Here is a 16,323-nt window from a genome sequence, read left to right on the forward strand (position 1 = left end):
GAAAAAAGAAGACAAGCGAAGAACCCAGTTCAAGCATCGGAAAGCGGCAAAGCCACGTCAGAAAAGGTTAGTGTCTCGGTCCCCAAAAATACCACTGAAACAAGAGGTATTTTCCCAAAATAGAAATCAAAGAAATATCGACTGACTCCTCGTCTTGGTTTGAGGGGTATGTTTATAGTACGACCGTCCGGTCAATTTAAGAACATGACAGTTGACCAGTATATGATCCTATAGGAACTAGTCAGGAAGTCGAATGGTCAAATTAAAATTGGAATTAAAATTAAGGATAGTTATATTAGTCTTAAACTACTATTATCAACTTTAATCGAAAACCTAAATGTAACTCTATAAATACAGGTTTGTGGTATAGGTTAATTAATTCATTGCACATTTATTGTTAATATTATTGGACATTTCTTGAGTTTAGCATTGGAGTATGAGGTGGAAAAAGAACTTTAACCTGTGTTTAGAGTTTGAAGATTGTTGTGAGAAGAAGACTTGACATTAACTCTATCACTAGTGCAGAAAGGGCTTTAGTTTTGGGCTTTTAACGTCACTTTCACAACCGACGTCTATATGGGTGACGTTAATGGGACGTCGAAAATCCAAATAACCGACGTTTATTTAGACGTCAATTCGTGCCATCCCCGACGTCTAAGGCCACTATATAGACGTCGGACTAGGCCTCCACCGACGTCTAATGGTACTATATAGACGTCTGCCTATGCCTTAACTGACGTCTACTGGAACATATAAAGGTCGAACATGTCACTAACCGACGTCTAAGATAGTGGTTGTGTTTTAGTGCAGTTTTGATCCTGTCTTTCGATAGCCTAGTACCACACTCTCCCTTCGCTAGCTTCCCCACCAAAAAAGCTTATGTCTTTTACATCTCTTATGACATTTCAACCCAAAACATTACGATGACACGAACTAGACAAGGACCCAAGTTCCATTTTGGGTCGAAACGCCATAAAACATACAAAAGCCGCCGCTTTTCTTGTGAGGAAGCTAGCAATGGGAGAATGTGGTACTACGATACCCAAAGAGAGGATCAAAACTGCACTAAAACACAATGAAAACACATTTTAATCGGTTATTAGATGATAAACGATCAAGACTCCATTTTAATCGGACTAAAACAAAGTTTAAACGGTTGAAATAAAAAAAAAAACGCACTTGAAATGCAATACCGCGAGAGAGAGAAAAGGAGAGGAGGAAGAAGATTGTGCACGTAACTGCGAGAGACAGAAAATGAGAGGAGGAAGAAGATGATGTGCGAGTAACTGCGAGTTCGCGATTTATTTAAGTTGAATTTATGCGTCAGTCATCGTACCAACCGACGTCTATAAACGTTGGCTTCATCACTAATCTGACGTCCAAGAGACTTTTCACCTGCCTTTTTCAGGCCATTTAGACGTCAGATGCAGGGGGAGTTGACGTCTAAAGCACTGTACGAAGTGACTTTTCAGTAACTGGTCAGTCCAATAGACGACGGGGACCTGGGGGGCCGATGTCTATGTACGTCGATCCTGAACAAAGGGACATCTATTTTCCTGCGGGGTAGGTGAATCGCATTAATTGCAGTCATATAGACGTTGGTCCTGTACCAAGTGACATCTACGTGCCTGCGAGGTAGGTAAATCGCATTAATTGCAGCAAGATAGACGTCTAGCCCCCGCGTAACCAGGGTCTATATAGTTGAAATAGACTGACTTCTCACCTACCTGTCAGGCCCATGGACATCTATTTAGGGTGAAACAGACGTCTACACTATCATAGACATTGACTGACGTCTATATGGCCAATTTATTTACGAAAATGCCACCGGTCAGTCATATACGTCTTGCTACTTCATAACCGACGTCTAAAGAGTGACGTTAAACAACGATTTTGCACTAGTGTATAAACCGAAAAGCATATAAAAAAATGGATCTTATTTTCATATTATAGATAACAACACAGCTAGAGACCATGTGATTGTAAATAGAAATACATAGTTATTTACCTAATAATTTGTCATGCATGTTACTAAAAAAAGTTCTCTTTAATCGGGTGAATTTTTCATTGGATAGTACTTACCATGTGCACTAATCAGGCATATGAACATGCAGGACTCACAAAAATTTAGTCATATCAAATACTTTTTTAAATAACCATGATAAGAAAATGTTATAGCATAATGTAACTTAAGGAAATTTCCTACAAAAGGAAAAACGCATAAAAAATATTAATAGTTAAATCAATAAAATTAGAATCGTGAAAATATCAAATGATCAGTCAAGTAAAACAAGTTTTTATGTATAACATACTTACAAAGGTTTCGGTCATCAACGGCATCCTTTTAATAAGATTTCAAAACAATAGTAAATTATATATACAGTTTTGTGAATACCAAAAGCAAATGAGTATGAGAAGAATATTGCAGAGAAAACATTAATGTATACATGTATTAATTGCTTTCCTAAGAAGCACGTATAAATGAAGACACTACGCCATTTAACAAACAGCTAGAGAAGTAAGGGAGGAAAGGCTATCCAAATTAATTTCCAATGTTTCGTTTTGAAATTCCGCGATGTGCACCATATTTACATTTTATCATAGTTTTTATATAATATTACGCATTTCAATAAATTACAATATTATGAGAAACCCTAGTAATGATTTGAACAGAGACAATTTGCCTGCAAGCAACATCCATCTCGTTTCGTTTCAGAGCATTCTAGTCATTCTGCAGTTTATTTTTTAAAACAATGAATCGTAAGAATAGAAATACACAAACAAGAAAAGAAGCTACACTAATAAAGATTCAGTATACTATTAGAAGAGCATTATAAAAAGCCAAAAACGTTCTTACTCTTGATAGGAAACTTTAAAGGCTCGAAAGAAGTATTTAAAACTCTTGATAAGAAACTTTAAAGGCTTGAAAGAAATATTTAAAATTTGGAGAGGTCCGAGGATTTTAAGAGAGGGAAAGATTTGTTCTATTGAATACTTTTAATTTTTTTTTACTTGATTACAAATGATACAATTACCTCATATTTATACTAATGACATTTTCTCAACCAATTGTTAGGATCTTATCCCCACAACATTAATTTAAAAGTTATTATTCATTCTCAAGAGATTTCTAAAATATTCTTATAATTCTAAATTTATCTAGACACATCTTATAGATAAACATCACTAGATATTTTTTGCACTTTATTCTACGATCTTTCTAGATAGGATTTTCTAAAATTCTATTTGAGTCTTTTCTAATCTTAGGATTATCTTATAGGCCCAAAATACAAAATCAATTTATATTTCAACACCCACTCTCAAACTTGATTTTGTACTCCAAGCAAACTTCTCAATTTCATAAAAACTTCATTCTTTAGCGGTTTGGTGAACATATCAGCTACCTAATCAAGCGTCTTCACGTATTCCATTTGCACATCCTAGTTGATGCATTATCTAATGTAATGGTAATGAATGTGGATGTGCTTGCTTCAATCATGGAAGACTGAGTTTTTTGCTTAAGCTATTGCTAACTTGTTGTCCAGAAAAATCTTTGTTGGCTCCACTTGTGGCAAGCTTAACTTCTTCAATAGGTTTTGTAGCCAAACACCATGACAAATGCATGAAGTTGCAGCTACATACTTTGCTTCACATGTAGAAAGAGTGACAAAGGTTGTGTCTCCCTTGTAGAACACAAATCCACTTGTGTTGTTTCGATCATCCATATCTCCACTCTAATCACTATCATTATATCCAAAAAGCTTGTAATAGTTAGAAATTGAGTAGTATGGGCAAAAGATTGTTGTACCTTTGATATATCGAAGAATCTTCTTTGCAGACTTGAAGTGAGTAGTTGTTAGAGCTTCCATGTAACAAGTCATGACTCCAACGACATAGAGAATGTCTAGTCTTGTACAAGTTAAATTACGCAAACTTCCCACAAGACTTTTATAGAGGGTTGGATCCACTTTTTCTCCCTCTTCATCCTTACTCAACTTGATGTTGCATTCCATTACCAACTGGATTAACATCATCCGCCTTGAACTTCTTGAGGAGGTCTTTAACATAGCTTTCTTGAGTAATAAAATTCCTTCATTCCCTTGCTTTACTTCAATTCCAAGATAATATGCATAAGCCCTATGTTAGTCATTTCAATTTTCATGGTCATATCCTTCTTGAATTCCTCAAACATGCTTAAATTGTTCCTTGTAAAAATCAAGTCATTGACATACAAGCATACAATCAAAATATATCTGCCTTGAGCTTTGATATAGAGTGCATGCTCATATAGACACTTGATGAAATTTGCTTCTTTGAAGTACTTGTCAATTCGAACATTTCAAGCTCTACGGGCTTGTTTTAACCCATAAAGAGTCTTCCTTAATTTCAAGACTTTGTCTTCTTCACCTTTGACTTCATATCCTTGTGGGTGCTCAATGTAGACTTCTTCTTCGAGAACTACATTTAAGAAGGTGGACTTGACATTCATTAGATGTACCTTCCAATTACTTTGAGTTATTAATGATATAATAAGTTTAATAGCTTCTAGTCGAGCAATTAGAGGAAATACCTCATCATAGTCGATGCTAGCTCTTTAACTATAGCACTTCACCACCAATCTTGCCTTATATCTCTGAACTTCTCCTTTGGAGTCCTTCTTTGCTTTGTAGACCCACTTGACACCAATTTCTTTGTGCCTTTTTGAAAGCAAGACTAGCTCCCATGTATCATTCTTCTTTATCACCTTGATTTCTTCATCCATGACATTTCTCCAACTCTTCTTTTCAATTGCTTCTTGGAAGTTCATGGGCTCATAATATGCAAATAGACAGAATAAGGTAACATTGTCTAGATTTTCAGTTACCTCATATGTTTCTTGGAGACTTTGAAAACATGGAGTTCTTTTACTTGAGCTTTCATCTTCTTAAGGGGTTGTATTTGATGAAGAGGTGGAATAGCAGGTGTCTCTTCCGGTTGTTGTGGTTATTCCACGTCACCTTCTTCAGCGCACAGGAAGAAGATATGGTCTTCACAGTTTGTCGACCAATCTCATTCTTCTTCTTCATTAAACACTACATTTCGACCGATGATTGTTTTCCTTGTATCAGGATTGTAGAGTTTGTACCCTTTGAAGTTGGCGTTATAACCAATGAAGATGTATTTTTTTACTTTTTTCATCAAGCTTACTTTGTTTCTCATCTGGTACATGGACATGAGTTATGCTTCCAAATACTTTAAGATGAGAAATACTTAACTTTTTTCCACTCCATGTTTCTTGTGGTGTTTTTCCACTAATGCTTCTTGTTGGAGAGAGGTTGGTAAGATAAACTGCACATGTAATGGCTTCAGCCCAAAACTCCTTTGGAAGTCTCTTGCTTTTAAGCATATGCTCCTTGCCTCCAAGATTGTTCTATTTTTCCTTTTTGCCACTCCATTTTGTTAGGGATCTTGGCACTGTCAATTGTCATTTAATTCCATTATCTTCACAATATTTCTGAACTCTTTTGATGTGAACTCTCCTTCATGATCGGATCTCAAAGCTTTGATCACAAGGTCACTTTCCTTCTCAACATGGGCTTTAAAATTCTTGAAGTTTTTGAATACTTTTTATTTTTCTTTTAAGAAATATACTCACGTTTTTTTTGAAAAATCATCAATGAAGAGAAGAAAATAACGACTCTTACCAAATGATATTGGCTTGATATGGCCGCACACATTTGCGTGTATGAGTTCTAATAGCTTTTGGGCTCTTAAGTTCGACTCATTTGGAAAAATCAATCGAAATTTTTTTCCAAGTTGACATCCTTCACAAACTTGGTTGGGGTGAGTAAAACAAGGCAGCCCTGTCACCATTGCCTTCTTGTGTTACCAATGAAGCATTGATACTTTGAAGTGAGTTTGATGATGATACACTTGAAGACTTGAAGAACCTATATTGTAAATGTTAAAAGCATACATTATAGAATTCATTGTATAGGAATCATTTTTGAAATTTTAAAGCACTTAGAAGTTTCATAACTCAATGTTTCATTACAACAATAATCGATTATCACAGGGGATAATCGATTATCACAAGCCAAAACAGAAAAGGGTTGGAAAATAATCAATTATCAAAGGGGATAATCGATTATAACTACAAGTTTAATATTGTCCAGGATTCGACAATAATCGATTATCACTAAGGATAATCGATTATCCCATTTCTAAAAACCTATAACAGCCTGAAATAATTGATTATCACTTATAGTAATCGATTATCACTGGCAATTGGAAATTGTCTTTCTATTTCTTGACCCCTGACCTATATATACACCCTTCCTAAACCTTTAAGAAGTAACCTAAACTACTTGAGAGCACAGAAAAGTTCTGAGGAAGTTCTCTAAGTTTAAGGGACATTCAATCAAGTCTTGTGAAAGGAGAAACTTGTGTTTAGTGTGTCTAAAGGTGCAAGCAGTTCTCCTCAAGTTGATTATGCTGGAAACCATTCCATCATGTGTTGAAGGAAGATGTATTTTGTTCTTAATTTCTGTATTATTTTGATTGTAATCTGAAACTGCTTTATAGTGAAAAAGGTTAATCACTCTTTATAGTAATTAACGACTAGACGTAGGATCTGTTGATTCAAACCAGGATAAAATCTATTGTGTGATTTTCTTTATCCCTAAAGCTCTTGCTTATAAACTGTTCGATAAAATTTGCGAAAGAAAATCATAATTTTAAAAGAATCAATTCATCCCTCCCATCTTGGTTATTGACCATTTATCACGCTCTTTAAATGTTCCGCTACACGATACCAATCTCAACATCTTGGAGAGTAACTTTAATCTTTTAAAATTAAGATGGCCAAATCGAAGATGCCAAAGCCATGATTGGTCTTTGTAGCACATCTTGAGACATTATGGACCATCACTTTAAATGTTGATCACAAACATTATATTTCTTGTCATTGGTACCTTTGCAATTAATTTATTTGTATTATCTCTTATAGAAAGGTTATTATTCTAAGTTGAATATCATAACCTTTCTCTAAGAATTGTCCTAAGTTCAATATGTTATTCTTCATGCTTGGCACAAATACACATTGGAATTAAATTGATGTTCTCCATTATTAAGTCGAATGAGTACATTACCTTTTTCCTTTCACCGCTATCTTTGATTCATCTCCAAAAGCCATGTTTCCCTTTATTGATTCATCAAGCTCCACGAATATGCTTCTTTTTCCACACATATGATTACTTGTTCCACTATCAAGATACCACTGATTATCCTCACCTCTATCTTGTCCCTTCTAAGCCAGTAGCAAGGTACCATCTTCTTGACACCTTTCTTCAGCATAGTTGGCTTTCTCTTCAACTTTATTTTTTTTAGGAGTTCTACATTCAAAAGCATAATGTCCAAATTTATCAAAATTGTAACACTCGATTCATGACTTGCATACCTTGAATTCGGATTTCCTTTCCCACGACTCTGTTAGAGCTTTCTTCTGTTTGGTTATTGTTATTAGGCCTTCGGTCCTTGTCCATATGCACACCCTCGTCCTTATTCTTGACTATAACTTCATCTTGATTGGTTGTGTGTATTTTCTTCTTTTCTTGAATCAACATGTGACTTGAGGAATTGCTCCACGATCTTTTCCTTCATTTTCTTTTCTTTTCTTCATAAGTTTGCAACGAACCAAGAAGTTGATATTAACATGGTCTTCATGTCTTTGGTTTCTTCGGTGGTCACAATATGTTCAAACTTTGGATCTAATGATTTAAGAATTTTCTCCATAATTCTTACATCATTTAACTTCTCACCTTTTCCTTTTAGTTGATTAGTAACTTTTAAAACTCTTGAAAAGTAATCAGAGACTAGTTCACCATTTTTCATATGCAAAGCTTCAAATTCTCCTATCAAAGTTTGAAGACATGTCTTTTTTTACTTGATCGATCTGCTCCCTTGTAGGAGATCTTAAGCTTCTCTCATGCTTCCTTGGCTGACTTGACTTCGGAAATCTTCTCAAAAGTATCTTTGTCTAATCCTTGATAAATTAGACAAAGAGCTTTCTTGTACCTCTTCCTTGAGTCTCTTAAACTCTCGTTTTGAAATTGAGAAAGACAGTCTACATTCTCTGGCTCGGTGTGGCCTTTCTCGACTACCTCTCACACATCATGTGCACCTAAGAGAGTTATCATCTTTAAGCTCCAATCGCCATAGTTGATCTTAGTGAGCATCGGGACTTGAAAGGGAACTCTAGTATTTTCCATTTCTATGAATGTCTTATGACTCTTGATACCACTTTGTTAGGAGGAAATTTAAAGGCTTGAAAGAAGTATTTAAAATTGGGAGAAGTTGAATGATTTTGAGAGAAGGAAAGACTTATTCTATTGAATACTTTTTTTTTTTGCTTGATTACAAATGATACAATCACCTTTTATTTATACTATTGATACATCCTCAACCTATTGTTAAAATCTTGTCATTACAACATTAATCTAAAATTATTATTCATTATCTAAATATTTCAAAAATATTTCTATAATTCTAAATTTATCTAAAAGACATCTTATAATTAAGCATTACTAGATATTTGTTCACTTTATTTTAGAATCTTTCTAAATAAGATTTTCTAAAATTATATATTTCTTGAGTTTTTATTTTATACGCACAAAATGCAAAATTAAATTATATTTCATGACTGAGTGAGGTTCGGATCAGAGCCCCCATCGACGACGGAGGAGAGAAAGAGCGTGGCGGTGACCAGCGAGTTGGGATTCTTCTCTATTTAGAACGTCTCTGCAAATGGCTTCAGGAAGGAAATGGACTAGTGATACGTCGTCGTTTAAATATTTTAGAATTTTTTAGTATTTCTAAAATATCTTCTTTCTGGGTTTTTATATAAAACCTTAACCTCCACTAATAAACTACTTTTAAATTAACATTTTTTGTAGTGCCTTTGGATTCTTCAACTCCACAGACACATCAACTGAACTTAGGCTTCATTTTGAGGGAGAAGAGAAACCGTTTGTTTGCTGTTAACTTTCATTTATTAAGTATAATATTACTTTCCCAGTGAATATTAATCCGATGAACAAATACAAAATTGAAGAAAAATATAAACAAACAAAACTGAGAAATTAAATTATAAGGCAAAATTTTCAGAATTAGCTGACTTAATATATATATGTAAGTACTATATTTATAAAGCATAAGTATAGAAAAATAGTCCAAACTAATTAGACAGCATAAAAGTTACATTACTGGTTCTCAACCTTGTCTTCTATGTCTTGGCTATTGATAATTCATTCATTCTCTTTCCATTCCTAGAAAGATGGGAAAATGGTTCCTCCAACTTCATTGAATAGTGTTGTGGAAAGCATTTGATCCACTTCAGCTTCCACATCAGTTCTCTTTGCAAATCTACCCTTGATTCGTGGTCTGGTTTCTGCATAAGCCTTCCTTGAGGCATACCTTATCTTCTTTTCAAACTTTCTTGTCTTCTTTTTCTCCCTATATCTTAGGACTCTGGCCTCTCTGTCCATTGGTGTAAGATGTGAAGGCATGGGAAGGGGAGGAAATAGGTCACTTGTCCCTATTGGTGACTTTGAATAGGACACTGATATGTCACTTATTGTTGATTCTGGGACTACACCAACTTCCATTGATGAAACTGATACCTGGATTAACAACAACAAAGGTTATTATTATAAAGCACAAAGTGTAACAATAACAAAAGGGATCACATGTTCGTGACAAATTTTGTAAACTGATTGCTGATGGCTAACCATTTTTGTGAAACTGTTGTTGGTTTCACATCTCAGAAGAAAAACGAAAGGTATGAAAGAAAAATTAAGAGATGTAATGGATATAATGATAGAAGAAAGGAGAAAATACAAAAAGAGGAAAAGTATAAAAGAAAGGTGTCAACAGATTAATGCCCCCACCAATTTTTTGCTTTGAGAAAACAGGCTCTCAGGCTCGTTTTCTGTGTTGAAGCTTCAGAATTAAGGGAATTTAACACAGAATTGATGGAATTGTGTTGAAATGAGATGGAAAACAAAGTTAAGGGATGAAAATTGGTGAAAAAAGTTACCCTTCAAAGTATGTGTTTATAAGGAGTCGCAGCTAGAACTAGCTAGCTAATACAAGAAACATTAAAAAAGGGTAAAACTTATGTTTACGACAAAAAGATATCATTCAGAGACAGAAAAGTGAACGAAAAAGGGTAGTCAAAGAAATATGAAACATTTTGAAATGAATAAGAGTAACACGGGAAAGGAACTACTGTAGTCACTGCTTCTATGTCCCACTTTGGTTCCAATCAAGGTTTTAAATTTAAAAATCAGTTTGTGAGTGAAATTTCGACTGCAACGTCAATGTTTTAGACTTTTTGATGACTGAACCTAAAATCGTATCAACAATGTTTGATCCTCATAAATTGGGAGAAAACTACCATAAAGAGTGCTACTGCAATTTAAGACCTTTTCTGAAAGCAAAGAAATTGGCAGTTGGGAAGGAACAGTGAGCACAGGAGTTAAGCAAAAATCTCTGATAAAGTACAATTCAATTGATGAATAAAGAGTTTGGAAGAAGAAAAAGTAGAATTCGAAAAGCCGTTGTTAGAAGAAGTAAGAGGAAGATCCTTACACTTTGGCTAATAGAACCATCGTAACTGAAGCCAGCTTTTGATGAGTCAAATTCCAAACCCGGTTGAAAGTGCTGCGATTGTTGCAGCACCTGTACTGGAACCACTGCATAGTTCTGAGGGACAGTGTTGTAGTTCTGCTGCTGCTGAAAAACGTTGCTAAACTGGTTATGGTGACCACACGAGTTACAATCCACAAGGTTGTCCAAATACTCATCACCGTACAAAAGGCCATTCTCCTGCTCTTGGTTACCCTTCACAGGATGTGGCAACAACCACGAAGCAGCTTCAATCTCATCATCGTACTCATCGAAAACTTCTCCCTCTTCCTCTTCCACCTCGTTCACGAAACCGTGTTCCGGTTCGTGATCTGGTTCCACCAAGAGGGGACCCAAGATGGGGAGAATGGGGACACGGTGGTGGCGGCTGGCAAGAGGGTTTGCTGAGTGAATGTCAGCATCACACGAAGTACAAAGAGAAGCTGCGTCAGCTTTGCAAAGAAACGCAGCGGGAGCACGTTCACACGCTTCACACACCCACACACGCTCGTGCCTTGAGGCCACACGGTTGGCTTCATGGACACGAGCATCACAGGATGAACACAGGTATGCTGAGTCTGCATGGCAGTAGACTATGCATGGAGCTGACCGGCACGTGTCGCAGACACGTGACCAGGTGCTGGAGCTGCCACCAACGTTGTTGGTGCCTTCCTTCAACATGTTGTGTGTGGAAATATTGTATGAGGGATGGAGTAGTGTTTGTACTTGGTTGGTTTCTGTTTATGTTTGTTTGTGTGTTTTGGAGAAAGAAGTGAAGTGAAGTGAAGTGAGTGAGTGTGAAGGTTTGAGTTCAGTGAGCTGAACCAAGTAGTGTTGGGGGAGAATCAAGAGTGCCATCGTGGCATAAAGTTAGTGGCCTGCAAAAGTTCTTGCTTATCTAGTGGTTTCTTGTGTTTCAGGGTTACCAAAAGCAAGGACAACAGGTTTTGATTGTTTTCAGTGTAATCAGTGTTACCAAAGTATCAACTTTAGATATATACACATGAAACCAGTTTTTTCAGTTTAATAATTAGTAGTTTCAAGTATAAATCTTTCCCTATACAACTGTAGCAAACACTTAGAAAAAGTGCTAAGGATTTCATTGATTGGCAGTACTAAAATAATAGGAGATGGGGTTTTGTTTTGGAATCATTAAAGAGATGTCTTATATTGCTTCTTTGCCTTTTGGAATCATTAAAGAGATGTTGAGGCCTTTGTTCATACTGTAATGGTGGCACAACTTGGAGACATGTGTACATTTGGGTCCAGGTAGATTCTGTAGGCATGCAATGCAACAGTCAAAATCTCAAGTTACTCCTTAATATATGCTCTTCTGGTAAATTCAGTGGTTGTGAAAGGATTTAATCACTGTGTGAAGATAAGTAATTAGTTATATATGGAGTGTGGAGTGTGTATATGACTGTGACATATGAATCTTCCTCTCAGTGGGGAAGCAAGTGACCTGAAGCACTAAAAATTTAACAAATGCCGTTGCAGATATAGATCATTGCAATGTTCCAAACCATAATAGCCTTAAATCTAAAACAAAATAGTGCAAGTGAAAATGTGCAATGTCTTTATCACACAATGGGAATAAAGCAATCTCTTGGGTTTTTGTTCTGCATGTATCTCGTTCCTTACTAAAGATTAAAAGTGCACACACTTTTTCGGACCACTTACTTCACTCAATGACTTTGAACTAAGGACTACTTTACCAATATTTCGACAACCTTATTTCTACTCTCAACTGCAAAATAGTATTGCTGTTCTTACCAACAACCTTATTCATTTTTTTCTTTTGTACTGTTAAAATGATTAACAAGTTAGAGGAATTACATTAGCCAGTTACTGTTATTTAGCTTTCTTCATGCATCAGTTCCACAGACTTTTTCTATTTCTGAGAGCGTTTCTAAAGCATAAAAAGTCGTTTTTTTTTTTTCATTTTAAGTGATAAATTACTCTTTAGAACACTCACAAAAGCTATATTTAAGTAAACTAAACAATAAACAAAAACACAAGCTTGTAATAATGTTTTTTCTTCTTTTAAGTAGCATTTGACAGTGCAATATACACTGTTTGAGGAAAAGAAAGATGGGAAGAGAAAAGGGAAAGCAATAGATGGAAGAACATGGAAGTGACATATATGCACTTTAGTGTAGAAAGAGGGTCTTGGAATATTCCAACCACTCAACCCTTTGCAGTGTGCAGCTGGTGTCACTGTTTTGCAGCCATGAAACGTGAATCTTCCTCTTTGTGGAGGAGAATGGCGAGTGGTAAAGGTAACATGTAACCAATGTTATTGCAGATACAGATTATTCTGATATTCGAAGACCATGACAGCCCCTTATTTAAAGTCACTAAGTTCAGTGCAGTGTGAGATTCTCTTTCTTTGCATTTTTCAAATCTGAGATCACTAACATTCTCATCACACAATGGATAAAAACTAAGCATTGTCCTTCATTCATGGTAGAGTTTGTCAAACCTTGATTTAATTCTTTCACGTGTGTTGTTCTTTTTGTGAAATATTCATTTCCACGATGGCTAAAAGTGCAGCTAAACTGTTCCTTTACACTTTCATTCACACATGTGGCAATATGCCATTTAGAAAGAGCACAAAAGATCAACCATTTATGCTTGGGAGGGTCTTATTGATGCCCCTGGGGCTCACACCATGATGAAGCAAAATATTGGTATTATTCATTCCTTTTCAGCCTAGAAATATGGGATTTAAAGATTTAGTATCATGTTCATATTTATATATTTTCTCCAAATCCAAATGTAAGTCCACCACAAAACTTAATTAGAACTATGAATACTGTAAATATGAAGTTTTAAAGTTTGTTAAATAATTTGTATATGTAGCCATCATCAATCAATGGGACACAAACATTTGCATCATAGTACATATACATCGAGCTTGTTAACTTGACCCAAACCGCTACTTAAAAAGTCTACTGGATTAAAAAAAAAACAGATCAAAGGCTTAAAAGTCTCATACATCAAAACCAATCCAAGGATCATTAAATAAAATATTAAAAATTAATATAGAAAAACATTTATTGAGAAAAAAATTTTACATGTATGAAAGACATTTAAATCTAACTTAAGTCAATCGTAGTCTAGATTAGGTTGAGTTAGGTTTAGGTCAAACTACAACCAAATCGGATCATGTCAGATCAAATTGAGATGAGACCCAAATTGAATCGAGATTGAATCAAGATTTGTTCAAGTTTACCCAAGTGAGGTTCAATTGAAGAGTCTTAGTCAACAAAAGTTTGGTCCACTTGGGTTTAAATAATGCAAGATTGGGTTTGGATGAGTCAAAGTCAAGCTAGGTTGTTTTAAACACAAGCAAGTTGAGTTAAGTTAGTCCAAGTCAAGTTGAATTGGTCAGGATTTGACCCAAAGTTAGTTTTAATTAGGTCAACATGAGCTTAATTTGGGTTGTGTTGGACCTAACCCAGTTCAAGATAAAGTCAAAGCTTGATCAAGTTAGATCAAACTTAATTTAAATCAAGGTAATATCAAATTGAGTCATGTTAGTTTAACTCAAAAAATATGTAATTAGATTGGATTAACGTCAATTCAAACTAAGTCAAATTAGATTCAGATAAATTAGATTGGACTTCAATTTAAAATTTAGAATATTTAAATTTTGAATAATAATTAAAAATTAATCGAAATCTTATTTCAAAGTTAACTTTAATTTTGAAAGTTTTCAATAATTAGTGAACCAATGAAAAAGAACTTTAAAATTTACTCATATGTTATTACATTCACAACTCTAAATATATCACACTTAGCTTTAATATTCCAAATTGAATTATGATAACTCAAACGTTGTATATGAATACAAATAACTTTTGCTTCTTTCTAGTTGGGAAAGAATAAGTTAATCTAGACACAAAGGCACACAAGATTTAGTAATATAATTGAAAAATCTTAAAATTCTATGAACCTGAAACCAGAATAGTAAAGAAAAGAAAAATTGGACCTAACTAAAGGGAGTTCTTTATTTTTGTCTTGAGAATCAATTTGAAGGGTGGAAGTAACTATCTAAAGCTCATCTGATAGTTGGTGAATATTAGTGAGATATCCATTAGATCAGCACAAAGAAACATCCACATTCTTTCTCTAACTTCATTCCTTGTGTACTTCAAAGCTTTTCAAAAGTAAAAAAGTGCAGCCACTTTTGGGGACCACCTAGCTAGCTACAGTTTTAAGTCTTGGTGTTTGGATTAGAAAATTTATACAGAGAAGAAAAGGTTAAACATGATGAGCTAAATTTAGTATACATTATCAATCAAAAAGTATTATTATGACCCTTTTAATTTTAGCAATTATCTAATTTTTTAAAGTTTATCTAGAAAGGATCTAGTTCACATGAGAGTGTATTTGTGGAATTTCTGGTGTATGAGTTAAACTAAGAATATTCTAAGTCAGAACACAACTGTGAACTCTGGTTTGGTTTCTTCATTGCTTTGCAATTGCAACCATGAAATGTGAATCTTGGTGAGTGTGGAAGAAAAGTGAAGGCCAACAACATGTAACAAATGACATTGCAGATTTTGATTATTCTAATATTCCTAGACCATGACAACCTAAAATTTAAAGAGAAAAAGTGCAACTAAACTTCTCTTTTCTTCCTCGCTTTAAGATTTCAAATTACCAATTCTATCTCTCTCATAATGGGTATAAAGCAATCACGTGGCCGAATCTACCATGGAATTGAAAGATAGTATAATTTTAGTGTTTTGTTTTTATGTTTTAGGTCAAATATTCATGTCCACGAAGATCAAAAAGTGCATGCAAACTTTGCATTCGCACATTCAATCATACAATATAAATCGTATATCCATTTAGGAAGATGGCAAAACAATTTTCTTTATTGAAAGTTCGATTCCCCTAGAGGAACTCACTTTTTCTTGTTAGTGTTATATTCATGGTTCTTTTTTGTCTTTTATTTAAGATTGAAATTTAAGTACTTAGGATAAACCATGTTGACCCAAATCATGTTACGTATCCTAAGAACATGGTGATTGACATTCTTGACCAGAGTAAACAATCAAGTTAAGTACTTCAGATACTCTCCAAACTTCGCATTAATTAGAATGATTATCATGTTGCTATACTTAAATATTAATTTTTCTATCTGTGTAATCTTGCCTAGGTTTAATCTTATTAAATATTCACTCTCATCATTATAAAACATATATAAAATTGACCAGTTAAATTCAATGAGTTGAGCAAATTCAAGATAAAAAAAAATATGTTTAATCTAACATGATTAAGACAGACATATTTTGATTTAGTTAAGTGAATCCACCATACATATGTGTATAAATATGGGTGTTGCTTCCTCCACCTCCCCAAGTCAGACCTGCACCTCTCCACTATTTTAATTTATTTCAAAAATATTATACACCTCCCATTATTTTCTTTTATTCCAAAAATACCCTATACCTCCCCACTATCTTTAACCATCTTTCTCTTTCTCTCTCTACATTAATGGAGCATTTACATTGATAACCCTTTGGCAAGTATACCAAATCGTTACAAGTAATACAAGTAATACAGTGATAAGAAAAGTATCGTTCTCCTCAGGGAATTTGTGTTACGTTATTTAATTTAAAAATTATATCAAGATCAATTCGTGTT

General features: G+C 34.6%; 1 protein-coding gene across 1 annotated transcript; it reads right to left on the reverse strand.

Moving 5' to 3' along the window:
- Window positions 1-9,196: 9,196 nt before the first annotated feature.
- Window positions 9,197-11,391, reverse strand: LOC106768879 (zinc finger protein CONSTANS-LIKE 2). Its single transcript, XM_014654254.2, has 2 exons — window positions 10,630-11,391; window positions 9,197-9,659 (listed from the first exon to the last, which is right to left on the reverse strand). Exons 1-2 carry the CDS (start codon window positions 11,344-11,346, stop codon window positions 9,306-9,308), a joined length of 1,071 nt encoding a protein of 356 aa, XP_014509740.1. The 5' UTR covers window positions 11,347-11,391; the 3' UTR covers window positions 9,197-9,305.
- Between the last annotated feature and the right edge of the window lie 4,932 nt (window positions 11,392-16,323).

Source organism: Vigna radiata, chromosome 1 (assembly GCF_000741045.1).
Source record: "Vigna radiata var. radiata cultivar VC1973A chromosome 1, Vradiata_ver6, whole genome shotgun sequence".
In the NCBI taxonomy this organism is placed as follows: Eukaryota; Viridiplantae; Streptophyta; class Magnoliopsida; order Fabales; family Fabaceae; genus Vigna; species Vigna radiata.

What these genes read in the sequence shown, in the direction of transcription:
- LOC106768879 (XM_014654254.2), bottom strand. Translation starts at nt 11,346, where the DNA reads ATGTTGAAGGAAGGCACCAACAACGTTGGTGGCAGCTCCAGCACCTGG. An exon ending in ATGGTTCTATTAGCCAAAGT is followed by an intron (nt 9,660 to 10,629) that starts GTAAGGATCTTC and finishes TTGTTAATCCAG; the next exon opens with GTATCAGTTTCATCAATGGA.